The sequence below is a fragment of the Coptis chinensis genome, unplaced genomic scaffold (genome assembly GCF_015680905.1).
Source record: "Coptis chinensis isolate HL-2020 unplaced genomic scaffold, ASM1568090v1 utg14262_pilon_pilon, whole genome shotgun sequence".
NCBI lineage: Eukaryota > Viridiplantae > Streptophyta > Magnoliopsida > Ranunculales > Ranunculaceae > Coptis > Coptis chinensis.
The window spans coordinates 24,297-52,189 of NW_028238104.1; the positions used below are offsets into that span (position 1 = coordinate 24,297).

At 38.4% G+C, this 27,893-nt stretch overlaps 2 protein-coding genes across 3 annotated transcripts; both read right to left on the reverse strand.

Moving 5' to 3' along the window:
* Positions 1-10,266: 10,266 nt before the first annotated feature.
* Positions 10,267-26,431, reverse strand: LOC147473994 (uncharacterized). 2 transcript variants are annotated; one of them, XM_086586787.1, is made up of 9 exons: positions 26,301-26,431; positions 26,149-26,214; positions 19,296-19,340; positions 12,894-13,137; positions 11,488-11,633; positions 11,267-11,402; positions 10,907-11,192; positions 10,698-10,818; positions 10,267-10,621 (listed from the first exon to the last, which is right to left on the reverse strand). In XM_086586787.1, the coding sequence occupies exons 4-9, from the start codon at positions 13,112-13,114 to the stop codon at positions 10,611-10,613; spliced, it is 921 nt and encodes a 306-aa protein (XP_086442913.1). In that variant the 5' UTR covers positions 13,115-13,137; positions 19,296-19,340; positions 26,149-26,214; positions 26,301-26,431; the 3' UTR covers positions 10,267-10,610. The 2 variants fall into 2 exon arrangements, with proteins under 2 accessions (XP_086442913.1, XP_086442914.1); XM_086586788.1 differs by lacking the exon at positions 19,296-19,340.
* LOC147473995 (uncharacterized) lies at positions 14,994-16,314 on the reverse strand. The gene is made up of 2 exons (XM_086586786.1): positions 15,571-16,314; positions 14,994-15,326 (listed from the first exon to the last, which is right to left on the reverse strand). Exons 1-2 carry the CDS (start codon positions 16,312-16,314, stop codon positions 14,994-14,996), a joined length of 1,077 nt encoding a protein of 358 aa, XP_086442912.1.
* Positions 26,432-27,893: the final 1,462 nt, after the last annotated feature.

Genomic DNA, 27,893 nt, shown 5'->3' on the forward strand with positions numbered 1-27,893 from the left:
AGACCAAACCAACCACTATACATGTAATCAATTAATATGACAACAATCATGAATAAAATTATGAACTGAGACAAAACTAACAAAATTATTTAAGGATAAGTAAAATCAACTAATATGACAAGAAGGATGGAAAAAAGTATGAACTGAGAAAGAACGAACAAAAATTATTACTAAACATGCATATATTATTAGTTTGCTAATAATATAAAAGTAGACAAAATCTAGAGTACGCCGGTTTATGGGTACGCATGCCATCTGGGCCCTCCACCAGCAAAAGGTGAGGGTGTGTTGCATGGCAAGGTACTGGATCTAGGCTCTCCTAGCCCCCTGCATCGGCACGGTACACGACCAAAGATGCTAGAAATGCTAATAAAAGTAATTGAAAAATCAAGGCGTAACAACTCAACCTTTAGTACAAAGTTAGTTTGCTAATTCAAACATTGCCGAGAATATTTCAATTACTAACACACATTACAATTCTAATTTCAATTACAAATCATATGAGAACACTGTTTCTCTATCAGAAATGTCATCCCACGACTCCATCCCCCTTCGTCTAGGCATCTACCATTGGCCAAGAGGAGAGTACAAATGTAGCATGCACACAGGTTTCCAATTAACATCCCATAAACCTAAACATTTCTTTCTATATTCACTCATAGTTAGTGCCTTAACCTATGCATACAAGCAGTCCAATAACCCATGTACCTTGATTGATACTGCTTTCTTCTCAATGTGTGTCCATATCCATTTATACTATAACTTGTGTTTATACCGAGATTATGGCATTAATTTGCATATATACATCAAATACACGGATCTCCAGAAGAAACCCAGATAAATACTATATACTTTATTGAAATACTGAAAACAAATGAAATAAAAAATTAGGCCTATCGATTTAAAACTAACTAACTTGAAACCAATAAGAAATAAGAAAAATCTAATACCTGTCGTGCTGAACCCCTCTTAAAACTCGATGATTGGAATTAGGGATTTGAGACAAGAGAGTGTAAAGAAAAGAAAGAAAGAGATGATGATATTTTTATAGAAATTCTACTATGCACAGGGTGAAATTGATCAGAGAATGCCGTCGAAATTGAAGTGAACGGTTGGATTTTCTGTTTGACCGAAGGGAGAACGAAAGTAGCGCTAAAGTGGAAAACTTTTTTTTTCTTGTTTTTTTTTTTTTGTTAACTTGTTTGACAACTTGTTCACTCATTCTTTCGGTTTTTCTATCACTACTTGTTTAAATCGTTGTTTAATCCTACTGAAGGCCAAAACAAGGAGATAACTAGATAAGACTATGCATGAATTGGTCTAGATCATGACTGCTTCAAAGTAAATACACAACTTGACATACTCATTTGAGGAACTGGAAGAAGTAATGTTCGAGTTATATTCACTAATACTCAACAGTGATTTGGTGATGAACTGATGATAAAACTGGAAGAAAAAACTAAAAAAAAGCTAAACGTAACTTTTAATCCTTTCTACTTTTCTTGATGAAAACAATATAGATCAATAGAGTTTCTAGATTTTGGAAAAACAATAAACTATGATGAGTAATATTAACCAAAAAAGAAATAAACAACAATTATTAAAATGCAAAATCAAGAGTACGCAGGCTGTACCTATACTCTCGAATCTCTAGGCCCTCCAATCAGCAAAAGGTGCGTGTGTACTGCCCCACAAAGTCTTGAATCAAGAGTCCTGAATCCAGCGCACTATAGAATCACTATTATTAAAACCAAAGGCCAACAATCAATCAAATATATAGGGTTTCTATATCAACGCGCAACCCAACATCTACCACAGAATATCCACTGGAAACTGATACAATCTAGAAGTGATTGTATAAAAAACACAACATTAAGGCTTATTGAGGAGCCTTTGACCTCCTAATCCACACACAAGTGCAAACTACAATAATATACTTCTCTCCATTTGTAGTAGATAAGATACACTACAATTTATAGCACTAGCTACTTAATAACTAACCACTAACCTACTTATGAGATAATGCCTAAAATGAAGGAAACTAACCAACTGACTAAACTGGACTATAGACATTAGACCTATGATTCTAGATTATGCACACATAACATAAACAAACCCCCAATCCCAACAACCAACTAATGCTTAAAGCAAAATGAAATCTTAAACCAAACAATCCCCAATCAAATTCATAGTTTCTAAAAGAAATTTCCTAAAACAGTAAGTTTAACTAATTTCCACAAAACTAAAAAAACCAACTGATTCATGATGAATTTGGGTTAAAAAGAGATAGAGGGAGAGAGAGAGTACCTTTTGCGAGCAGACGGTGGGTTGATGTGGCAATAACACTCGATGACTGGAATTAGGGATTTGAGAATGCGTAAGAACACTAAACGAAACTAGCGTTAAAGCGGAAATTTTCGTGTATTTTCTTTCAATTTTATTTTTTGAAGTTTTCATTTCGTTAACCTGTTTGGGGCAACTTGTTCGCTAATGTTCCGGTTTTACCCTCGCTCTACGTGTGGCTGAGAAGACTGCGCACCACATCTATAGTACGGCATGCATACTCTAGAAGCTCTATTTAAGAAATACGGACCAGACGAAGTGTTGGAGTTATCCCTCACATGAGGAGAGAAACGGAGCTGAGTATGCGAGGATATGTCAGAGTGCGATCAAGCGCGAGGAGGAGGCGACTCGCGCCATGGCTCTTAGTGTTTTGGGCGACAGCACTGGCCAGAGGAGACGACCGCCATGGCTCCGATGTTTTGGGGCGACTGCCGAGTATGACTGCGCCCCAAGGCTGTTTTTCGTGGGCCTCGCTACAGTAACTGCGAAATTTGTTTTTTGATATAAAAACAAAATCAAGGTTTTGGAAAACCTAAGAAAAAGAATCCAGACAACCAAGAACTCAGAGAGAGAAACCCAATCTTGAAAGCTATCAAGATTGAGAGATAACCTTTACAGAGATACAACCCTGTAAAGAGATAAGAGTGATCTAGTAAGGTGAGAGACTGAAAGGAGAGATTGTAATCTTCCTTCCCACTTTATAAAAAACTAGCTCTTGTGGAAGTAGGCACCATTGGCCGAACCACGGTAAATCTTTGTGTTGTGGTTTGCTTTTACTGCTTTACATTATTATTTGTTGTTGATAGTTGTTTAGCGAGTTGGGCATGCTAGTATAGGTTGTAGTTGATATTGAGATTTTGTCCGGAGTTGAATTGTGTCCAAATACAAGTTATCTGTGTAGTGGGGAACTGATTGGTATTGGTATAAACCCCAACAAGTGGTATCAGAGCCTTGGTTAGATTAGCCTAGGGTGTTATCCAAATCTTGGTCGAAAGGTGTTTGACAAAACTCCTGAGAGAAGATTTGAGTTTAAATAACTTGGAGAGATGGACAATTCAGTGAACACTCGCATGACGAGTCTGAATAGGAAGAACTACACCATCTGGAAAGCCAAGATGGAAGACTTACTTTATTGCAAGGACTTAGCACAACCCATTGAGAATGGGGGAGAAAGACCGAAATCGGTCGCTGCGGCTGAGTAGAGCAAGCTTGACAGAAAAGCAATTGGGTACATTCGACAGTGGATTGACGACAGTATCTTTCACCATGTATCCCAAGAGACAACAGCTTTTGGCTTGTGGAAGAAACTCGAAGACCTTTATGAGAGAAAGTCGGGCGGAAACAAAGTGCTAGTCGTTAAGAAGTTTGCCAACACGAAGTACAAAGAAGGTTCTTCAATGTCTGAGCATCTTAACGAAGTACAGAATACCGTTAATTAGATGCATTTGATGAAGATCAATTTGGGAGATGAAGTTGCGGCTTTGTTCCTATTAGGCTCTCTACCCGAAAGTTGGGAGACATTAGCAGTCTCTCTACACGGAGCAGCCAAGGATGGAATTGTTACCATGGAGATGGCTACCGCATCTCTGTTGAATGAGGAGACTAAAAGGAGTTCGAAAGGCAGCTCCTCTCACTCAGAGATCCTCATCACAGAGAACCGGGGGAGAGGTAGAAACAGAAAACCATCTCATTCTAGAGGTGATGACAGAAGTAAATCTAGAGGTGAAGGTAGAACTCCTAAGTCAGAGAGGCAATGTTACTATCGTGCCACAAAAGGACACTTCGTGATATGAAAGTAACAATCAAGAGGGATGAGAAGAATAACCGCGGTACATGAAGACATGGTGCAGAGGAACGGAAACATGTGCAGAGATACTACCGCGACTAGTCGATGACCTAGTGGGAATCAGTGTCGATTGTGGTGTGCCGCCTTAGTACCTCATGTCGATACGAGTGGGTGATAGATACAGAGCATCCTATCACGCCACAATCGCAGAGGAATTCTTCACTACCTACAAGGTGGTGGTGAATATGGTGAAGTGAAGATGGGTAAAGGCGCGCCTCAAGATTATTGGCATTGGAGATGTTCATGTAGAAACCAATGTCGGTTACACCTTGACACTCAAGGATGTAAGACATGTCCCCGACATTCGGCTAAGTTTAATTTCGGGCTGGGAAATTAGATGACGATGGCTTTGTAAACTCGTTTTGGTAACGGGTATGGAAACCGAAAGCGCAGAGGTTCCATTGTAGCAGTCAGAGGAAAGAAAACTTGCTCTCTTTACAAAACACAGGCTAGTTTGTGTAAAGCAGAAGTGAATGCGGCAAAAGAAGAAGCTTCCAACCGAATCGCGGCAACAAGAGATCGCGGTCATACGGGCATAAAAGGGATGGAAGTTCTTGCTAAGCAAAAGGCCTTGCCAGACATCAAAGGTACACATTTAAATACATGTACTCACTGTTTGGTAGGAAAGCAACACAGGGTGTCTTTCCAAAGATTCCCGTCTCACAAGAAGGACAATGTCCATGAGCTTGTTCACACTGATTTATGTGGCCCTATGAGAGTAAAGTCCCACCAGGGAGCTTTGTACTTCTTGACATTCATTGATGATGCGTCAAGAAAGGTATGGGCCTATAGTCTGAAGACCAAGGATGAAGTACTTGGCGTGTTCGAGAAATTCCACAGCATGGTGGAAAGAGAGACTGGGAAGTTGTTGAAGTGTATTCGCTCAGATAATGGGGGTGAGTACATTGGGTCGTTTGAAGAGTATTGCCAGAGTCATGGGATTTGTCATGAGCAGACCGTTCCCAAGACTCCGCAATAGAATGGAATAGCCGAGAGAATGAACCGGACTATTGTAGAGAGGATGAGATGCATGCTGTCTCACTCTAAGCTACCTAGAAGCTACTGGATAGAAGCAATGCGCACAGCCGTACATGTGATCAATCTATCGCCGGCGAGGCCTCTGAATAGTGACTATCCAGAGAGAGTATGGTCAGGCAGAGATGTTGATTACGGATACTTGAGGGTATTTGGGTGCAGGGCATTTGTGCACATTCCGAAGGATGAGAGATCCAAGCTTGATGACAAAGTCAAGCAGTGCATTTTTCTGGGTTACGGAGATGAAAAGTTTGGTTACAAACTCTATGATCCGATTAACAAGAAGGTAATCCGAAGTCGAGATGTTGTGTTCCTGGAAGACCAACCTATAGCAGACTTTGAGGAGGGTGAGAAGCTACAGGCTTTCACCAATGATCTTGTTGATTCAGAACCAGAAGTTCCTACTGTGGAACGTGCAGAAGGCATTGAGAATGCAGATAACCATGAGCTTGAAGCTCATGATGAGAATCCTATTGCTCATGATGGGATAGAAGCTATTGGTATAGAAGATGCAGATGAAGTGCATGAACCACCACCAGAGCACGCAGAAGTGCATCCTCTTGAGGCACCAGCATATGGGGCAAGGAGGTCTGACAGAGAGAGACAAGCTTCAACCAGGTATCCACCACATACGTACGTGCTACTATCGGATGGTGGAGAACCTATGTACTATCAAGAGGCACTTGAAGGTACAGACAAAGTAAAGTGGTTGAAGGCCATGCATGACGAGATGGATTCTTTGCATAAGAATCACACTTATGAGTTAGTTGAGAAACCGCAAGGACGAAAAATTCTCAAGAATATGTGGATATACAAAGTCAAGCATGAGGAGAACAATCCTCACCCAAGGCACAAAGCTCACCTTGTTGTGAACGGATTTGGTCAAAGGAAAGGGATTGACTTTGATGAGATTTTCTCTCCTGTGGTGAAGATGACTTCTATCCGGGTGGTATTGGGTATGGCCGCAAGTATGAACCTAGAGGTTGAAAGCAGCTTAGATGTTAAGATACAGCTTTTCTTCATGGAGACCTTGAAGAAGATGTCTACATGGACCGCCTAGAGGGTTCGAGGTCAAAGGCAAGGAGCACCTAGTATGCAAGTTGATAAAGAGCTTCTATGGGTCAAGCAAGCACCGAGACGATGGTACATAAAGTTTGACTCCTTTATGGCAAAGCAAGGATACAAGAAGTCCTTTTCGATCATTGGCGCTTGTTCGAGATTTCGGATGGGGATTTCATAGTGCTATTGTTGTATGTGGATGATATGTTGATAGTTGGCCCAAACATCAACAAGATATCCAAGTGAAGAAAGACCGAGTAAGTCCTTTGAGATGAAGGATTTGGGTCAAGCAAAGCAGATACTTGGGATGCGGATCACTCGTGATGAAAAGAGTGGGAAGTTGTGGCTTTCTCAAGAAAGCTACATCGGTAAGGTGTGAAGAGATTCAACATGGATCAAGCGAAACCCGGTCGGTTGTCCGCTTTGGTGGCCAGCCCGATTACCAAAGAGATGTGTCCAAAGCGGTGAGCATGAGCAGAGTCGATGGAAAAGATTCCTTATGCATCCGCATGGGGGCTTTGATGTATGCCATGGTGTGTACTAGACCGGATATTGCTTTCGCAGATTTGGTGGTTGTAAGCTTCCATTTTCCAAACTGGGGGGAGAGCATTGGGAAGGTGTTAAGTGGATATTGAGATATCTCAAGGACACTTTCAAATCATGTTTGTGCTTTGGTGAAAGTAAGCCCTTACTTGAAGGCTACATCGATGCGCATATTATGGCGGTGATGTTGAATTCGATGAAGTCCACTTCCGGTTATCTGGTTATTTTTGCAAGGGGAGCAGTTTCTTGGCAATCTAAGTTGCAAAAGTGTGTTTGCCCTCTCCACTACAGAAGCCGAGTATATTACAGCCATTGAGTGTTGCAAAGAGATGCTATGGATGAAGAGATTCTTCGACGAACTAGGGCTAAAGCAGAAACAGTTTGTAGTTTTATGTGACGATCGAGTGCCATCCACTTGAGCAAGAATCCGAAGTTTTCATTCTAGATCCAAGCACATACACGCGTTATCATGGATTAGAGAAGTACTCAAGACAAGCATTTGTGTATCGAGAAGATCCATACCGACAAGAACGGTCGAATATGATGACCAAAGTCTTACCGAAAGGTAAGTTTGATATTTGTTGTGCTACCGCGAATGGTAGCGAGACTCTCCCCGCTGATTTGAAATTGTATGGAGGTACCTTCACCGCTCGGGAGGGAGATTGTTGGAGTTATCCCTCACATGAGGAGAGAAACAGAGCCGAAGTCCGCGAGGATATGTCGAGCTTCGCAAGGCAGAGGAGGGAGGCACTTCGCCGCGGGTTCCAAGTGTTTGAGCGCTGCGCAAGGCCAGAGGAGGCGCACACTGGGCCATGGCTCCGATGTTTTGAAGCGACCGCGCTCGAGTGGCGCACTGCTTCAAGGTGTTTTTCGTGGGCCTCGCTACAGTAACCGCGAAATTTGTTTTTTGATATAAAAACAAAATCAAGGTTTTGGAAAACCTAAGAAAAAGAATCCAAACAACCAAGAACTCAGAGAGAGAAACCCAATCTTGAAAGCTATCAAGATTGAGAGATAACCTTTACAGAGATACAACCCTGTAAAGAGATAAGAGTGATCTAGTAAGGTGAGAGACTGAAAGGAGAGATTGTAATCTTCATTCCCACTTTATAAAAAACTAGCTCTTGTGGAAGTAGGCACCATTGGCCGAACCACGGTAAATCTTTGTGTTGTGGTTTGCTTTTACTGCTTTACATTATTATTTGTTGTTGATAGTTGTTTAGCGAGTTGGGCAAGTTAATATAGGTTGTAGTTGATATTGAGATTTTGTCCGGAGTTGAATTGTGTCCAAATACAAGTTATCTGTGTAGTGGGGAACTGATTGGTATTGGTATAAACCCCAACACGAAGAAGATCAGACATTGGGTTTTCCACACTATATTCAATAATGCTATAATTTATCAACAAAGAGGTTCGTATTATGATATAGGGCTAAACTAGTATTACCCCCTCACTAGATGAGCCAATTAGGATTCCCCTTCCCCTTCCTCTTCCTCTTCCTCTTCCTCTTCCTCTTCCTCTTCCTCTCCCCACCCCCCAGATTGGAACCCTCCCTCAAATACACATAAAAAAAAAATAGTTAAATTGGGTTGATTATATGTTTTTTCTGTGTTAGGGGAATTCTAATTGGCTTGGGAGGTAATACTCCCTAAAAAAGGATATATGGAGTGTGCATGGATTGGAGTCCCATTGAATGGTTGCAAGTATCCCATATATGCGAGCAAAAATATGGAAGGCTTTCCTGAGCTCTCATGTAAAAGCGTAAATAAACAAAGTTTTACTTTTAGCATTAGCATTAGCATATCTTGTTTAATTTGCCTTGTAACATATTTAATTTAAGTAAAATTGAATACGGGTAAAATGTTGATTGGAAGTAGAATTGGTGAACTTAAGGGTGACGACTTCGCGTATCGACACATAATTTTCGTTATTATTTGGATATTTTTGGATTTTAGCTCAAACAGTAGAGTAGTTGAGAATGCTAGTGGATCTCCACTACATCTTAAGAGATGGTGGTTCGAGTCCACCAATATCCATTAGTGCTAGTGGGTTGTTGTGGATGCAATGTACTGATTGTGTTGTTAACGGTAGGATCCTTATGATAAGTGTTAAGTTTTGCGTCATATTACATATTTTATTGCGGGATGATAGTAGGATTGCATGAGTGAGATTTGACAATTATGACAATTATCTTCTCTGTTTCGAAGCAAACCCAATCTTTGATTATTAAGTAAGATTGTTACATCTGCGTATTTTTGTCGAAGAACTTGGGATCCCTTTTCTTGAGACTAGTGTGAAAGACTTTATCAATAATGAGCAAGCTTTCTTAACTATGGCTGAGAAAAGGTAATTGAAATGATTGGGTACTCTATCTGAGTGCTCTGTGCCGATGTGTTGTCTCGGTTTGGGTTTTGTTGTCAATTTTTGGGCACCCATAAGTGCGTGGATCTTGTTATCATGCTCAATATGACTTAGCACTCAACCCAAACTCTCCTGAACTTGAGCCAGTACTAGTTCCAACCCATGGTAGTTGGTACTCTTCAAAGCCACTTCCAACTCGAGTTTTTAACCTTGGTTGGTTGAATTAATTAGGATACTCAGGTTATATGTTCAACTATGCCTGAGTATCATTTTGTGTAGAATTTACAGGGTTTGAGCAGCATGGGGAAAGGTGGACGTGTTAAGAGTTGAGTAGCTCCTTCAAGCATGATATTTTCATTCAGCAACGAAAATTCAAAAAGTTACCTGTCCACGTTATGGTAGGCTCTGGATCATTGATTTAAGAATTAAGATTTGCATCTGTTCCGTTAGTTTTTCAGTGGTGCGAAAACTTAACTATCTTCTTGCAAGACATGTTTAAGGCACTTCACTTCTCATCATTCTCATCATTATTCGCTTATCCCAGACTGCAGTCATTGGTCAGAACCTCAAAATCATCACACACTACTCACGCATCACACACTCACACTTACAGAGAGAATAACTAAGAAAACTAGATCAAGTGAACTGCTATGAACTGGTGGGTTCTCAGAAGAAAATTATACATATACCACAGCAAAGTGGAAAGTGGAAAGTGGTTGCATAACTTCAACTATGAAGATAAACTTGCCAACCACAGTTAAACTTCCCCCTGAACACACATTTCCTATCAATAATAACAAGCACATTTTCACTAATTCTAATTCATGCCAAAGCAAAGAGTACTAGAAGTACCATTAGCAAAATTCCTATCAAAATGGCACCTGGAGTCTGGAGAAGATTTCTAACCAAAAGTCATATCATCGTCCATAATAAAATATAGGCTAACATCAACAGGGGAACCCATACCACCATACAATGAATAACCAGCAAAACCTATTTATTACGTATTTCCTATCAATGATCAAAAGCACATTTTGGACTACATATATTCTTTTTTGCCCAAGCAAAGAGACGTAAAGTAACACATGCAAAAACCCTGCTAAAATGGCAGCTGAAGTAGAAGTCTAAACAAATTATATCACCAATAGATACAAACATATTTTACTGATGAGACTCCATAAACTTACAAGACTGGAAAAAAAGTTGGAAGGGCCAATTTCACTTGTCCTCGTAGTTCACTCTCGATTTATTATAACCTTTGTGCCTCGCAAGAGACACAAACTTCTTCACCTCACCAGCATCACCAGCACATTAAACCAGCAGGATCCCAGGTCTTGAGCTCAAATGGGAGAGCCCTTGGGAGTTGGACCAGTAGCACCAACACATTAAACCACCACTCCACCAATCCCATCGTCATGCAATCTTATAATGGATCTGCACCAAAAAAATTAGTTGTAAATCTTTTCATAAATAACTTAAACAAAAAAAGGAAAAAGGTAAAGTACATTACATGTTTCCCAAAACCTCTGTAGAATATCGGAGCCAGCAAGTTCACAACATAACAAGTCAATAGCGAAAGGAAAAGTACGGTGCAATTCCTTCTCTATCTGTTGGAATGTTCTGAATTGATCCTATGTAACAAAGAAAATAATTGTTTCCCCGGAACAGATAATGATATGATAAAATTTAAAGAAAGAAGCTAATGAATGTGAAGTAAACCTGATACATTTGACCATGGTGGAAACAGCATCGCATGAAGTAATACAAAGTTAAAAAATCTGGATACCCGGAGTTATAACGCCCAAACTTTACAAACAATAGTGATTGTTTTTCAATATATAACCTAAAGTTGAAATTGGGGTTATTAGTATTAATATTGGCCAACGCAAGCGCCATTTTTTTCTTGAAAGTTGGGTGGCCATTCAATTCATCAAATTGAATTAAAAAATTACGCCTTTTCTCGTAATCCCACAAACAATAATGGTTGAGAATGTGTTCTTCATACCTGCAGAGAAAATAAGTAAAATTCAACTTCACATTGTAACGAAATAGAAAAAGTTAAATTTGTTTGTTCCTTACCCTTGAGGTTGATTCAATAGAGCTCGAAAGCGTATTATCTCTAAAGGGATTAGATCTTCTCCAATAACAAAATGTGCTTGAAACCTTTGAATGAGGGCATCTACTGCTATGTAATCATTTATCCATGCTAATCCATCTACATCATTGTTATTATCATTATTAAAAAACCTCGTGATTAGCAGAGAAATCAACAACTTTATAAAAATGTTTGTTCAACTTACTGGGATCATGTATAAGAGCATTATCTAGTGGAGACAAGTAAGCTTCCGTCAGATCACTCCCACAATCAAAAGAGATTGACTCTATCCCAACATTACCAACCACCCTATTATTGTTATGGTGGAGACGAATAGCTTTCAAGATTGCTCTTTGATTGTTTTAGAAAATATATAAAAACATGTTAGTAAATAGCCAAAGAAAAGTTCGGATATATCTAAGAATGGTGGAGTATGTGGAAAGTCAAGCCAGCAAAACAATACATGATGCATGAACATGAAAACTAAATTAGTATGTTGTTTATTTTCATAAAATTAGTAATATACTATTAAAGTTTCTTAATTGGGCCGTGAGCGGAAGAGAGTGGAGAAGAAAGAGAGGGAGAGTGGTATTGGTGAAGAACGAGAGATGGGTTTCGGGCTGTAAGAGAATACAATTGGGAACAGACCAACCAAGTTACATTTTGTGTCCCTTTTGGAAAGTCAAACCAACCAATTAGTAAGGTTTCTATTTTGAGGTCCGATTAGACTTACGAATACGATAAATTGTTTAAAGGCATGGTAGCCTTCATTGTGACTTTTAATGAATATTAATTCTAAGATAATTATTCTTCCTGTTTATTTGAAGGTTTAAACTCTAGTTTTAAGTGTGTCTTTCATTAAACTTAATTGATGTTTAGAGGCTTCCGCCCAACAAGTCACATCTGTACATTATGCCAGTAAGACGAATTAGAGATCACACTAAACCCGTCAAACAACAATTAACCTCAAGATCTTGAAATCACCAACGAAACTAGAACACTAACAACAACCAATAAAGCAATAGTGAAAGAGGCAAAGACAAACAAACACAAAGAACTTACGTGATTTGGCAATTGCTATGTCCCCCCAAACACACCAAAATCAACTATAATCAAATATCGATATGACAAGGTCACTAGCCTCAACAAACACCGAACTGTCTCTCACAACGCAATTTACACACAATTTCGACTCAAAAATTTGTGCTATTGCACTCACAAATTTAGTTATTGCTCTACACTAATTGCTCGCATTGACAATATATTGCAATGCGCCCCAGTACATTGCTGGCTCTCTCTTAATTGTTTGAGAACTAACAATGCCTAACAACTATGGGTATTCATAGACACATGCATTGTCAAGGAACGTGAGGAACTAAAGTGGTTCCCAAAATCAAATTGGAGGTCCAAAATCGCGTTCAACATGCAGTTGATGTTTCCCAATACGGATTTTTTGATAAGTAATCTTATTGGTGAAATGTGCAGAGCACAAGAGAACAGATAGCTAAAATTATTGGTCATTTCCTATTTTGATTAAATTGTCCTAAAGATTTTTCTTCTACCCAAAAAGAATAAAGAAAATTTGATTGTACAAGGAGAGTAAGAGATTACATGATTATCCTTTGTGCATAACTTCCAAAGCGAACAGAGTCACTCTGAACTAGACACGCATCTACCATCAAAGCCATTCCGGCAGTTCCTGAGGCAGTTGGTTCGTTTTTGAGGTTATTCCTATATGTAGGGTTAGAGCTCGGGTAGAATAGCCAGAATGAATCCCTATTGGTTGAAGGAAAACTCATCAATACATCTTCCAAAGTCCATCGGTTTTCCATCAGGTTGACCACTTCTTGGTTGCCTGCACAAAAATATCAGATGAAAAAACTACAAACACATGAAAAAACAAAGGGTTGATAAGCAAGATAAAAGCACGCAATTCATAAATTTGGGCTAAATCAGGTGATTGAAGCAAATACAAACAAACACTATAATTAACCTTGTACTAAGCAAACTACGGTGCAAAAAGTGTAAGATAAAGGCCATAAAATTCAGAGTTGATTCTACAAGTTCCAACTATATTATTCGGACAGAAAATTAGTTAAAGGGAGTCGGTTAAGAATTGTTTGGACTCCAAATACAGAGGCATAATATTTTTAGTTTTAACACCAACTTTGACTAAAACTAGAATTTGACACATGTCAACTCTTTTTTGGAAGCAAAATACAGAAATACTCTCTTTTAATTATTTACAACTACTTCTCCCATAATCTCTTAAAATTTCAAGTATTTTAAAATGCGTTTGAAAGTAATCATTTATTTAAAGAATTACTAAATTGCATTTTAACTCGATTAACATTTTAAAAACAATAGAATTAATTTATAATCACCTACTTTGCATTTTAAAATGCATATAGTGTAAAAACTAAAAGTATTGTCGCTCCCATAGGCATTTGACACTAGACCCTAAGCCTAAACCCCAAACTTCTAAACACTAAACCCTAAATCCCTATAACTAGACCCTAAGCCTAAACCCTAAAAACCTTTAGACACTAAACCCTAACACTAAACCCTAAACCTCAAGACACTAAACCCTAACCCCCTATAACCTAACTCGTTGCATTGTCGAACCTATTGCATAATAAAATGCATTTTGTATCTGTGCGCATTTTAAAATGCAAAAACCCATCTACATTTTAAAGTGCATTATGTATTTTAAAATAAGTTTATTACGTGGGTGTGGTTTTAATTTGTGATACATATGCATTGACACTAAACCCTAACCCCCTATAACCTAACTCATTGCATTGTCGAACCTATTGCATAATAAAATGCATTTTGTATCTGTGCGCATTTTAAAATGCAGAAACCCATCTACATTTTAAAATGCATTATGTATTTTAAAATAAGTTTATTATGTGGGTGTAGTTTTAATTTGTGATACATATGCATTTTAAAATGCAAAACAGGTAGTTATATTCGAACTCTATTATTTTTAGTGAAAATATTTAATTTGGTAGTTATATAAGGGTAAAAAAGATAATAAAATAGTTACAAATCCCAATAACTAATTTATCCACTTCCACATTACGAGGACAGTTATAGTCAAAGCCTTTGCATCTAGTTTTTTTCCTTGTGCAAGTAGTTTCCACTATATAAAAAAAGGTAAATAGTAGTAAATTTGTAAAATAATATTCCTCAATCTTTTAAGTGTAAATTTTTATAAAAGAGACTCTCTAACCCAATTTCTTGATTATTCCGAAAAGTTAAGTGCACGTACCATTCTACCTAATGACAATACTCCTAGCACTCATAATATTTAGTACCCTAACTTTGCATTGAAAATTAGCATATGACTTAGCATTGAAAATTCGAAGGCTGTAACTTTCACTACCAAATGAATTAGACACTAAAATCACATTTAGAGATTTTAATTAAAAACTCATTTCTCTTTTTGTCAAATGGAAGGGTGCAGCAGTAAGAGTGTCATTCTTGGAAATTTCTGCAGAATATAAAAGTGGTTTCTTCTTCCTTGTTGCTGTACTTTGAGGAGCTTGTCGATGGTTGAGGGGCCACCTAAACGCTGCTCCATAGCATTTACCCGACCAATGGAATTCTGTAATTGCTATTTTACCCCATCGACATTTAGGATGGTGTTGCCCTTGACTTCCGAATCTTTATAATCTTCGAGCACAGACTCATGGCACTTCAAAGCCGCTATCGATCACGAACTTTGCATACCATACCATCACACCAGAACTTGATAGCCTGATGGAAAGTAGAAACGACAGCTCCCATTGAGTGAATCCAATCTCTTCCCAGAATGACGTTGTAGGAGGAGTTACAATCCAAGAGAAGAAAATCAATTGTAACTTCCTTGTTCATTAATGTCACCGGAAGAGAGCATCTGCCAACTGATTTTGATATTGTCCCATCGAAACCAATGATAGGAATTGGATCGGGAACTATCATTTTCTCGGGGAGATTGAGTTTTTTGTAACAACGCTTGTAGATCACACTTGCCGAACTACCTGTATCGATCATGATTTTCTACACGATGAATTCCAACAAAAACTTGTATTACAACAGCATCATAATGAGAATGGTGCACTCCTATCAGATCATCGTCAGTCCATCAGAGAGGTCCTTCCTCATACGTCTCAGTACCTATATCGTGGAGAAAATCATATCCATTATAAACATAGTGGTTCTTTGAGATCGCTGATCTTGGATGATTGAAATTTTTATGGGGTGTTAGACATTGAATCAACTCGGTATGACCGACTTTGATTACATTGTGTGCGGTCACGACTAAAGCTTGTTTCGTTTTACCCAGCACGTAATCCTGGAGCATACCCTTCTCGATCAAACCTTGGATTCTACCCCTTAGAGATCGGCATTGTTCAGTTTCATGACCAAAATCATCGTGGAACTTGCACCACAGTGATTTGTCACATGTAGCATTGGTATCTTCGGAGAGAGGAAAAGGTGGAGATAAGATATTATTTCCCTTAATCTTCACATAGATAACACCATACTTCTCGTTGAGGGTGGTAAGCTTTAACTCGGGAAGTTTCTTTTGTTCTTTGCCGTTCCATTGTTGTATCCTACCATCACTCTTGGACTTTTGATCGGTTGTTTGTTGATACTGCAGTTTTTGACTCTGTTCCTTCGGCTTGCTTATTCGATCCTTATCTCTGTTAACTCGTGCCGATGCATCATCTTCAACTCGAATAAACTGTTGAGTTCGAGCAAAAAGTTCATAACGAGTTGTTGGGACGTCTTTTACTATAGAGTTGTAAATGCCGTCCCTATCATAATTAATGCCTTTCTTGATGACAAGAATATCAGATGCATCTGGAATTTCAACAGCTGTTTTCCGAAATCTCGCAACAAACTTACTAAGCTTTTCGTCTTTTTGTTGTTTAATACTGAAGAGAGAATCAATATTTTTTGGTTCTTTCCAGTTGTGATGAAAATACTCGGCAAACTTATAAGCAAAATCTATAAAATTATAGATGGATCTTTCTGGAAGCATGTTAAACTATCTCATCGACTCAATTCCAATGAGTGTGGACGGGAATAACTTGCAAAGAAGAGCATCGTCAAAAGTCCATAAGATCATCTTGTTTCTGTAATTAATAAGATGCATCAAAAGATCTCCATCAATCTCATCATACTTCTCGAATTCTGGCTGCTTGAAGTCCTTGTGATGAACGATTGTTTGGATTCGAAGAGAGAAGGGAGAATCAATACCACTCTCTATAGCAAGATTTCGAATTTTGTTTTCTCGCGACTCCTTATCATTAACAGCCTTCAGTATCATCTCATGGAGACGTCGATCAGAAAATAGAACATTCTCTTGACGATGGTCACGACCGAACTGTGAACATTTTGGCCAAGAGTTCTTTGGAGGAGGTGGAACGAGTTCTCGTCGACCCGTCCATGCAGGTGAAGGTAACCGAGCCAATAGTGGAGATCGGTTCCTTCGTCTCCTATGGTGAACATCGGGAGAATACGGACGGAGTGCTAGACTGTCACGACCATTTTCTTGACTTGTTGCAAGTGAGTCTCCATCTCCATGGCTACCATTGTCAACATACTTTGGCCGACAATGAGCTCTTGGATTGGGACTACAACTTGAGCGATTAAGATGTAAACTGGAAGTGCTTGGTGAATAGTGTTGTTGTCGAGATCGGCGCATACTGCTGTTGCGACGAAGACTTGCAGTGGCTTGTCTACCCATCCTAGAGCTTGGGGTAGGAATTTTATTGGTTTTCATTGGTTGGGTAGTCTACCTTGCCAACCTGTATAGATATTTTGCCGATCTCCCTTAGTATAGTTCGAATCGGCTAAACCTGTTTTCTTCATGAGATCTTTCGTGAGTTAGCGATCCCTCGCAGGGTGGTCAGCATCAAGGTCGGCAGAAGAGTTTGTGGATTCGCTTACGATTACATTGGAAAGTGTTGGCTTTCGACGTTGCACATTCTGTTTGCGCGAAGCCTTTTGTAAGCGACTCGCACAGTTTCTCTTGGTGCGGGAGTTTGTGCTTGGAGTCTTTGACAGAGATGCTTTAGAATTCAAATGATCCCAAAATTATTTTGTCGTGGACCCTGAATCATCTTCGAGAAGTTGACGCAGCTGTTTCTTCAGATTTTTATTCTTGCTCTCCAATTGTCGGAGACGACGGTCAGCCTAAGTTGTTGGATCGGCTACATGAATACCCACTCTCTCAGTCCCACTCTCTTAGTCGACCACTGGACTTAGAAAGTGAATTCCCAACAGAAAGTGAGTGCTGAACTTGTGTTGCAAGAGGGAAACTTTCACCGTTGTTTGTTTTTCGAGAAGCCATTGATGCAACTTTTGTTGTGGTTGAGGGTATCTCCACAGACAGCGCCAAATATGTTTCGACAAGATTTGCCAAAACACACTAGTTGGGTCGGATGTGATCTTTTCAGAAGAGATTGCGAAAGGGATGGTTGTTGTTGAGAGTTGAGACTGGATTTCGGTTTGAAATTGCCTACGTATCCAAATATTGTATTGTCTTGGGATCAAGTCTCGATTGCGTAGTTCTGGAGAATGACGAAGGTTGGATTTTATAGGTAGGATCGGTGATCAGTTACTTCCTCATTCTCCAATATTCCAATCGTAGGATGAAGTTGGAGAACTGCTGGAGAACAATCACACGATATGAAGTGGATGGAAGTGAATCTTGAATGTGGTCAAAGGAATCTTGATTTTACATATAGGTATGTAGGCTTTGAGCATAAGCTTTGAACATGGGCTCTATGTGCGGGCTTTATTGTAGATAAGCTCTGAGCGTGGGCTTTTTAGGATCTGAGCATAGGCTTTATTGTAGGTAGGTAAGTAGGTTGGTTCTGAACATAGGCTCTGACCGTGGAGTTGTATTGAATTGGGCTTTAATTAGGCCACATTTGTGAGGCCCGGATCTACTTTCTGACCATTTAAAAGAAGGATGTCAAATTATTCCCTTAAATACCTAAACCGTGGCCATATAATTCTCACCCTTCAGAAAGCATGGCAACCCATTAAGCTTCCCTCCTAATAAATACATTCCAATGAATGCGTAGAATCTATCTTCTACTACCACAGCAGAACAATATTCAATCTCTCTTTCCGTTACATACATGCATCACAAACTTGAGGGTTTTTCCAGGCTAGCTTTCCTAAATTATTGCTACCCAAGAGCCTCAGAGCACTAGAGATAGCAATGACAAGTACTTTGTCTAATGTTAAGTTAATTAAATTAGATTTCTAGAACTTTAATGGCTAGCCAAATTAAAACCCCGTAGTGGGTTTAATAAGAATCAAGAGGTGATTAATCCACTAACTGCCGACAGTTCATGGCATCCACAACAAATAGATCAAACGCTCAAATTCTCATAATTTATAAACATGAGATCAACATATCTATTTTCTAATAACAATAACAAATTATACTACAGAAAACAAGAAACACACATCTAACACTAGAGGATTATCTAGAAGTAGTAGAACTGCCCAACAAGTAGCTTTTGTTTAGATTATCCCACACTACTCGATCAAGACTCACTTCACATACAAAACATATACTAGAATACTGCAACTGCCATTAGTGGGGAAGAAAAGAGAGAGAGAGAGAGAGGTCGTTGAGAGAATGAGGAAGGAGAGGAGAGAAAGGTTGGATGACACTGGTAATAGAGGGGTCAGCTATCCAAATCTCTCTCATATTCTATCTAAAAATCTACTAGTAGTCTAAGAAATCTTTGTACAACCTATAAGAAATTTCTACACCACCGCACACTACTTGTGTAACGCCCCCACCAAACCCACTATATCCTAGCTAACCAGCCGAGGATATAATGAGTCGTAGAGCCCAGCTACTTGACCGTCTCGACAAATGCCAAAGCAGTCAAGTAATTGGTTTACAAAATAAAACCATTACAATAAGTCAAATACACGTGATAATAACTAACAAATATAAAATAAAAACGTGTCCAAGCTCTAACCGAATAATACCTTAAGCCTTTTACTCGTCTCTCCGCATGATCAAGTATAAAACGCCTGCAAAATATGTAAGGGCGTAAAAACCACACGCCCAGCAAGTATCATCTACTAACAAATCCTTTTAATCGAAACAAAAAGATATATCAAGCAGGTCGAAAATAATCATCTGATATAGTAGATACATACAAAAACTGGTAGCATTAATAATAGTAAACCCGTTAATATCTAATCAATGCTAACACAACTCTATCTCTGCAATACAGTGTCAAACTTCTTTACCGATTTGTATGGCTATATAGTACTACTCGTTTTCTTATAAACGCAAATACAACTTTAAACTCGAATCACAGTTAAAAAGACTAGTGACTTATGTGGGAAAAACATAACCTCATAAACACATTTTATATGGTGTAAATGCCATAACCCGTCACATATCATACCCCTACACATAATTAAGGAAAAGTCAGCATGCCCAATACACTTAACGTATAACAAAGCATTTCATATTCTAAGACATGCAGTACACCTCAAAATCTTTCGCTAGAAATCAACACCAAATAGATATAGTTCAATCAACTATAATAACTCACCCACCAATACAAAATACAAATCAGGTCACACACCACACTAACGTGTCAAGAACTTGAACAAACTAACATGGAAACTCATCAATACAAATCATGTTACACAGTCAATAGTACCATCAGCACACAAACAGATGAAAGAATCTAAATTTTAGTTTAAACATGGTTGTCCTTCGATAATCAATCAAATTAACACCCAACTATTAGTATATACAATTATATTAGTCTGTGTTAAATCTTATAACGAAGTACACAACAATATCGTCGATATCACAATTGAAACTAAACTTGATTTCAATTTATTTAGAAGAAAAAGAGAAGCAAGTAGATGTACTTGCCTTCAAGCTGAAAATCGAGAAGATCGAATTGACCTGAAGCTCTACGTAATCTCCGAACTTAGCTTGGCTTGGCTGATTATGCTACTCCACCTTAGAGCAGAAGTTTTGTTGTGGCCTAATTTCTCTAGTCCTTTTTTTCCTCCCCTCTTTCTTCTTCCTCATTTCCCTCTTTTATATCCTCTACACCGCGGCCCCTTCTAGCCATTGATCTTCTCGCCCATCTTCCAGTCTTCCTTTGACCACGTGGCTTTCTTTCTACCACACACTACACCGCCCACTTCTTTTATCCTCTGCCTCTCGCTCCATGATTCTCTACGGTGCCACCGACTTGTTGGGCTTGGTGGACCTCTTTAATGTCCCTAACCCATTAGGCTTAGTGGACCTCTAGGATGCCATAACAAGTTTCATATCCAAAAAGGTAATCAAAGTCTGAAAATCGAATTACATACCTAAGAAGCCAACATATAACCCTTTGTTCGTCTGACTTCATTCACTCGATTTCTTGCTGTCCACATAAGTATATGTATATGATTGAACATCGCTCAATAGGTTTGAAGGAATACAAATAAAACAACATGCCGATGATGGTTAAGACTTGATGAATGAAGGTGTAGAAAACCCTCAAGCGAACTCAGTTATAGAAATCCGATCTGCCTCTTTTCACCGACCTCACTATTCACATATATTTCCAAAACAGAAGTACGAGATGAATCCAGGGGATTCAATCTCCAAACTTATCGGGTTGTAATAATCGGTTGGGTCAAACTAAACCCAACTATTGGGCTGTCCACTAACCCCCAAACTCTTGTATTTAACGGGCCTGTTTTAACTCCTCAAAACCCACTGGAAGTCTACTACCCAAAACCAAAAATATGGGGTTTTACAACTTTTCTGATCACCATAATACTTCTTCCCTTTGCCAGTCTATTATTGTACTTCTCTTTCCCAGTCTACTACTGTAGCCATTATGAGAAATTTAAAATAGAGTGGGAATAGGTTAGTACGTAAGGTGAGGACGACTGGACGGTCACTATTAAAGTTAGGAGGATCTTGATTGGAGATCACCTTTACATAGGTGACATATCAAGTAGATCAAAATAGTTACTTGGTATTATTTTAACTTGGACTAGAACTAGTATCCAACTGTCCATGATAAATGCATGCACTGTGACCCCTCTAATTTTGTAAAATTTGAAGGATTTGAATAAGGTCGATTTCGAAGAACATGCTATTTTCCTTTCTTGTACGTTTATACATCAATACATGTATCAGTGTGGAGATTATTAACTTCACTGTAGGTTTCAAGAACTTTTGACAAAACTATTGTAGTGTGAATGGACATCATTTCCACGTATGTAATGTGTTAAAACCACTGTGCCCCTAATTCGTTCCAATAATAAGCTCTAAAGGCTGAATGTTTTTCTATTTTGTTTCTTTTTAAAATTTAACATTCGAATCCCTGGAAACATGTGTTATAAAAACATTACTAAATTTTTAATATGTATGAAACATGTCTTTGGTTGTGTTTGAACCCATGACATTTTCTCTTTATTACTCTGAAGTGTGAGACTAGAGACTTTAGTCCCACATTGGAGAAGGAACTTGAGGTTCTTATGTTTATATGGCTTGCATAGGTGTAGTGTTGTAGAGAGATAATAGGGTGCTCATGCGCCCACAAGGCCATATGGGTTTAAAGCCTCCGCCAGAAAACCTTAATGCGCATGTGCCCGCACACGTCGCGCAAACCACGTTTTTCCTCCGCTCTTTCACGTTCGTCTTTATCTCCTATAAGACCATCAATCGAACTATACAAGAAATACATTTTTTACTCTTTTCTTCTCTGTTCAAACTATGGTTTTACTTATGCTGGAGTGGCGTCTGAGAGTTCCTAGAACCCGCTTGAGTGTTGTCTTGTGGGATCATTGGTCGTTGAATCCTAAGAGGTGTGTGCCATAGGCCGTTAGCGTCAATACCGGCGGCAATTTCACTTTCACGACATTGTTGATTTCAACAAGCCTCGACTGTTCGTTGCTACTGCTATATTTTATTGGTTCTTTATATACTACTACTGCTGGACTTAAGGTAACAAAGTATAATTTTTCCTACAATCTGAAGGTGAAATTGACTCGTTTACTTTGTTACTAATCGATGGAAAAGCATGATAAGTTGTTTGTCAAGCCTGAAACTTTCAATGGAAAGAATTTTAAGCGTTGGCAGATGAAAATGAAGTTTTATCTGACTACCTTGAGACTTGTTGAATGGACTATTGATATTATACCTAATTCTGCTAAAAATAAACATGAGCCTGCACGAACTGATAGACTTGAAAAATGACATAAGAAAGACTACTTATGCCGTAATTATATGCTTGATTGCTTAACTCCTGAGTTGTATGATGTTTATGTTGTATGTGCTACTCTAAAGAATTATGGGAAGCTTTAGATAAGAAATATGCAACTGAGGATGCTGGCTCTAAGAAATTTTTAGTAGCTAAGTTCCTGGAGTTTAAAATGGAGGATAACAAACTTGTGGTTTCTCAAGTTGAGGAATTGCAGATTATTGTTTATGAAATTCTGCAAGAGGGTTACAATATCTGTAAGGGGTTTCAGGTTGCAGCTATTATTGAGAAACTCCCTCCTTGATTTGAAGTGGATCTGGCTAACCACACACTTTCGCGTTCGTCTTTATCTCCTATAAGACCATCGAAATACACTTTTTACTCTGTTCAAACTATGGTTTTACTTATGCTGGAGTGCGTCTGAGAGTTCCTAGAACCCGCTTGAGTGTTGTCTTATGGGATCTTTGGTCGTTGAATCCTAAGAGGTGTGTGCCATAGGCCGTCAGCGTTAATACCGGCAGCAATTTCACCTTCAGGACATTGTTGATTTCAACAAGCCTCGACTGTTCGTTGCTACTGCTATATTTTATTGATTCTTTATATACTACTACTACTGGACTTAAGGTAACAAAGTATAATTTTTCCTACAATCTGAAGGTGAAATTGACTCGTTTACTTTGTTACTAATCGATGGAAAAGCATGATAAGTTGTTTGTCAAGCTTGAAACTTTCAATGGAAAGAATTTTAAGCGTTGGCAGATGAAAATGAAGTTTTATCTGACTACCTTGAGACTTGTTGAATGGACTATTGATATTATACCTAATTCTGCTAAAAATAAACATGAGCCTGCACGTTCTGATAGACTTGAAAAATGACATAAGAAAGACTACTTATGCCGTAATTATATGCTTGATTGCTTAACTCCTGAGTTGTATGATGTTTATGTTGTATGTGCTACTCTTAAAGAATTATGGGAAGCTTTAGATAAGAAATATGCAACTGAGGATGCTAGCTCTAAGAAATTTTTAGTAGCTAAGTTCCTGGAGTTTAAAATGGAGGATAACAAACCTGTGGTTTCTCAAGTTGAGGAATTGCAGATTATTGTTTATGAAATTCTGCAAGAGGGTTACAATGTCGTAAGGGGTTTCAGGTTGCAACTATTATTGAGAAACTCCCTTCTTGATTTGAAGTGGATCTGGCTAACCACACACTTTCACGTTCGTCTTTATCTCCTATAAGACCATCAGTCGAACTATACAAGAAATACATTTTTTACTCTTTTCTTCTCTGTTCAAACTATGGTTTTACTTATGCTGGAGTGGCGTCTGAGAGTTCCTAGAACCCGCTTGAGTGTTGTCTTGTGGGATCATTGGTCGTTGAATCCTAGGAGGTGTGTACCAGAGGCCGTCAGTGTCAATACCGGCGGCAATTTCACCATCAGGACATTGTTTATTTCAACAAGCCTCGATTGTTCGTTGCTATTGCTATATTTTATTGGTTCTTTATATACTACTGCTGATGGACATCAGGTAACAAAGTATTACTTTTCCTACATGTCAGAACCTCTGTTTGCCTTTTCCTTCTTCCCAGCTCCTCCAGAACAAATTATATAGTTAGCAATCGTTCTGTGCTAGATAAATTCTAACCATAGATATTCAAGGCATATGTGAGTGTGGTCTCAAATTGTATGGCTTGTTTTAGAGATTCAATTTCTTGCAAAAAAATCATGGTACTCATTGCGAGCGAGACATTTGGATTTAGGCGTGTACTAGGTTTGTGCACAAAGGTATATGGATCTTAAAAGCTACTAGCTGCCTTCTTATCCTAGTAGTATGACATGTGTTCCATTTAGAACCAGAGAAAATGGAAGGTTCTAGCCTTCTTGAACATTTTACTAGAAGTTCACAATTCTACAAACAAGATTACCAAAAAGGATGTGGTACAGACATGCCTGTCTTGCCCATATATGAGTACGACTGCCAATGCAAGAAAGTGGCACACAAGTTGACGAATTTTAATGAATTTTAAGAAAGAATATAGGAAGGTTAGAAGACTAACGTAACGAAGCTTCGATGGGTAACGAAAAAAGGCTTCGTTTTGTAGATGGAGATCGAGGAGAGGCGGCGGTCTAGCATTTTTAGGGGGAAAAAAAGAAAGAAAGAAACGAAGTGAAGAACATGAGATTAATGGTTGATCGGTCATGATTTAGTTCGGCTTCAAGAGCCGTGCTAGCCTTGCTTTCGGGTATGATGCTCTAGTTCGGCTTGTTGTGGCCGTCCTAGTTTCGGGTAGAATGCTCTAGTTCGGCCTATCATTGGTCGTCCTAGCCTTGCTTTCGGGTAGAATGCTCTAGTTCGGCTAAATGAAGGTTTGTTTCGGTGCCTAAGATAACCAAATGATGGACCATTATATAGAAGAAGAAACATAATAAAAAGATCTCTAGCTTGGAGAAGAGAAAAATAAAAGCAAGAGGAGATAATGCCTACTGGCCAGCTAAAGTTGGTAAGATACACTGGACCATTGGCCAGCTAATGTCAGGCACATAGCTGCTGCCCATTAGTCTGCTCAAGGCCTAGGGCTCTCTTCCCATGGTATCCTTATTGTCCAGCCTTCGGAACTCACCGGCAAAAATTCACAACCATTGGATGAACAATCACCAATACTAGTTACAACTACATGCTCCATCTAAAAATCTATGGAAGCAAACACGATCCCTCTTACCTACCTATGAAAGCTCCACTTTTTCATTCGCAACCATCATAAAGTGACAACGAAATTAATAATTCAAAATACCATCAATCACCAAAACACTATATGATCAAAAGACCTCAATATATCGATGACTAATAAGACTTTCAACTCATAAACAAACTACTTGAATCAATAATTAGACACCAAGACATCAACTACAATTATGTATACAAGAGCAAGGATCAACAATTAGTCAATCCCACAGCTTAATTCCCCGAAATCACTATTGTACCCACACTAGTAGTGGACTGTAAAATTACGTACTTCACCTTTAAGGATCTATCAAGAACAATTTAACCAAGATTGAAGCAACCATAGAACATTCAGCACCAATAACTCTAAATATTCAAGTTCATTTACATATAAAGATGAAGATGAACTAACATGTCCAACAGATGTCAAACCTCAAAAATAGTAAACAAGTTTTACCTTATGTATCAATAACAACGAAAAACATGCTACCAATAGCCTTGAATAAAACTAAATATATCAACAATTTATATACAACCCAAAAACAATAAAACACATGAAATCAAAATCTATTATTGTATACAGATTTTGTCGTGCAAAATATTTGCCAAGCTAAAAAACACTAGTGTGGCTTTAGGCTTTACTTTAATGTTTACCGCTGAAAAATTTGTTCGAGCAATTCAATAGAAAGTTATAAGAGATATTGCAACCCCACTGGTTTTTTACAATGATTTAAACATTAAATTTATAAGCTTTTAGGATAAATACAACCCTTTTTAGAAAAAATTGCAATGGGGTTAATATAACAGCAACAGATTTAACTTTTTTTTACTAATAAACAGTCATTAATCAAAGAATTAAGAACAAAATAAGTCGAAAGTACCTGTTAATTGGATGACCGGGCAAAACGTAGAAATGCACCAAAACCCCCAAAATCAAAACCGAAGAACTGATAGGAAAAATATATATAAGAATTGAAAACTGAAGATTTGAAACCAAAAAGAATTGAAAGTGTTAATTGTCACAAAAGATTACCTGAATTATTGACAGATAGATTCAGGATTGGCAAAGCAAAACAAGGTGCGCACGGTGTCAGAGTCTCTCTCCTCTCTCTAAATAAATAAATAAGAAACAATAAGAGAAGCAAAAAAACAAGTGGGCTTGCGAGATGTATTGCTACGCAAGTTTTTGGGCCACTCATTTTACCACTCACAAGTTATTTTTGGTATTTGTTACTGCCACTCATTTTGTTAAACCCCAATTTGTGTTGGGCGGACTCCGGACTCCAAAGAAAAAAACTATTATTACAATTGCGCTATTGGTTTCAAAAAATCTAAAAAAGAGAACATTATTACAAATATGTCATTGGTCCGTTAAAAATTGAATTCGAAACCCCAAACTTAAACGATCCGGCTAGGTCGTTTGGACTAAGTCTCAAACGACTTGGCCACACCGTTTGGGACTTAGTCCAAACAACCCGCTAGGTCGTTCCGCTAGGTCGTTTGGACTAAGTCCCAAACGACTTGGCCACCGTTTGGGGCGTATTAAACGACCCGACCACCACACCGGTCAAGAGCCCAAAAAACAAAACTTTAAATTTTTTTTCAAAGTTCAAATCCCAAATGGCGTGGCCATGCTTATGCGGGTGAGTCCAAAACGATGTGGCCGTATGGATTTAAGAATTGACTTAAAAAAAATAGTCACACCGATTTGGACTTAGAAAAATCCCAACGATATAGCCACACGTTTTTGGACTAAGTCTCCAACGATATGGTCATATCGTTTGGGATTTGAATTTTGAAAAAAAATATAAAGTTATGTTTTTGGGCTCTTGAGGTGTGGCGGGTCGTTTGGACTACATCCCAAACGGTGCAGCAAAGTCGTTTTGGGACAAAGTCAAAACGACCTAGCCGAGAATCGTTTAAGTTTGGGGTTCGAATTCAATTTTTGGGGACCAATGGCATACTTGTAATAATTTCTTTTTTAGATTTTTTGAAACCAATGGCACACTTGTAATAATCATTTTTTTTGTGGGAGTCCGCCCAACACAAATTGGGGTCCGGCAGTAATAGGACCCTTTTTTTTTGATAAAATACCACTTACAAAGTTACAAGTTAAGTTACAACCGGTTGTTTAGGTGTCCATTGAAGGGGTAAAAAAGGTATATTACTCCGGATTATTATTAGCGAAAAAAAAGGAATTAGATATGATATACTCCCACGTCCCACGTCCCACTTCCAAAACTTTGCCCTTTCTTAATGCAGGATGACTTCAAAAAATCATACAAGGAGAATAACAAAGTTATAGTGGGAATTTTCTCTTCGATTTGCGTCTGGTAAAGTAATGCAGAAATTTCTTCTTCCTCTTCTTCTTTAGATGGTAGAACTATTGGATGGTTGGAAGAACTATGGAGTATTTAGTGATTTAGTGTTTCTTGGGGTTAGTTGATTTCATCTTTTTTTTTTTTTTTTTTTTTTTTTTAATTGGTGTGGCTACTCAGTATTAATTTGATTAATTATTCGAAACTTTGACTATTTAGAATGCAACTATTTGATGCATAATTAAATAAAAATAATGAATATTTGGAAAAGCTTTAACAAATGAGTGTATACACACAGAAAAAAAATG

Bases quoted from the DNA above. Each gene is read 5' to 3' on its own strand.
- LOC147473994 (XM_086586788.1), bottom strand. From the start codon at position 13,114: ATGGAAAACCGATGGACTTTGGAAGATGTATTGATGAGTTTTCCTTCA. The intron at 11,634-12,893 runs GTAATCTCTTAC...AAACAATCAAAG, and splicing joins TATGCACAAAGGATAATCAT to AGCAATCTTGAAAGCTATTC. The intron at 10,819-10,906 runs GTTTACTTCACA...TTTGTTACATAG, and splicing joins ACCATGGTCAAATGTATCAG to GATCAATTCAGAACATTCCA.
- LOC147473995 (XM_086586786.1), bottom strand. From the start codon at position 16,314: ATGCTTCCAGAAAGATCCATCTATAATTTTATAGATTTTGCTTATAAG. The intron at 15,327-15,570 runs GTAATCAAAGTC...TTCATCGTGTAG, and splicing joins TAGTCGTGACCGCACACAAT to AAAATCATGATCGATACAGG.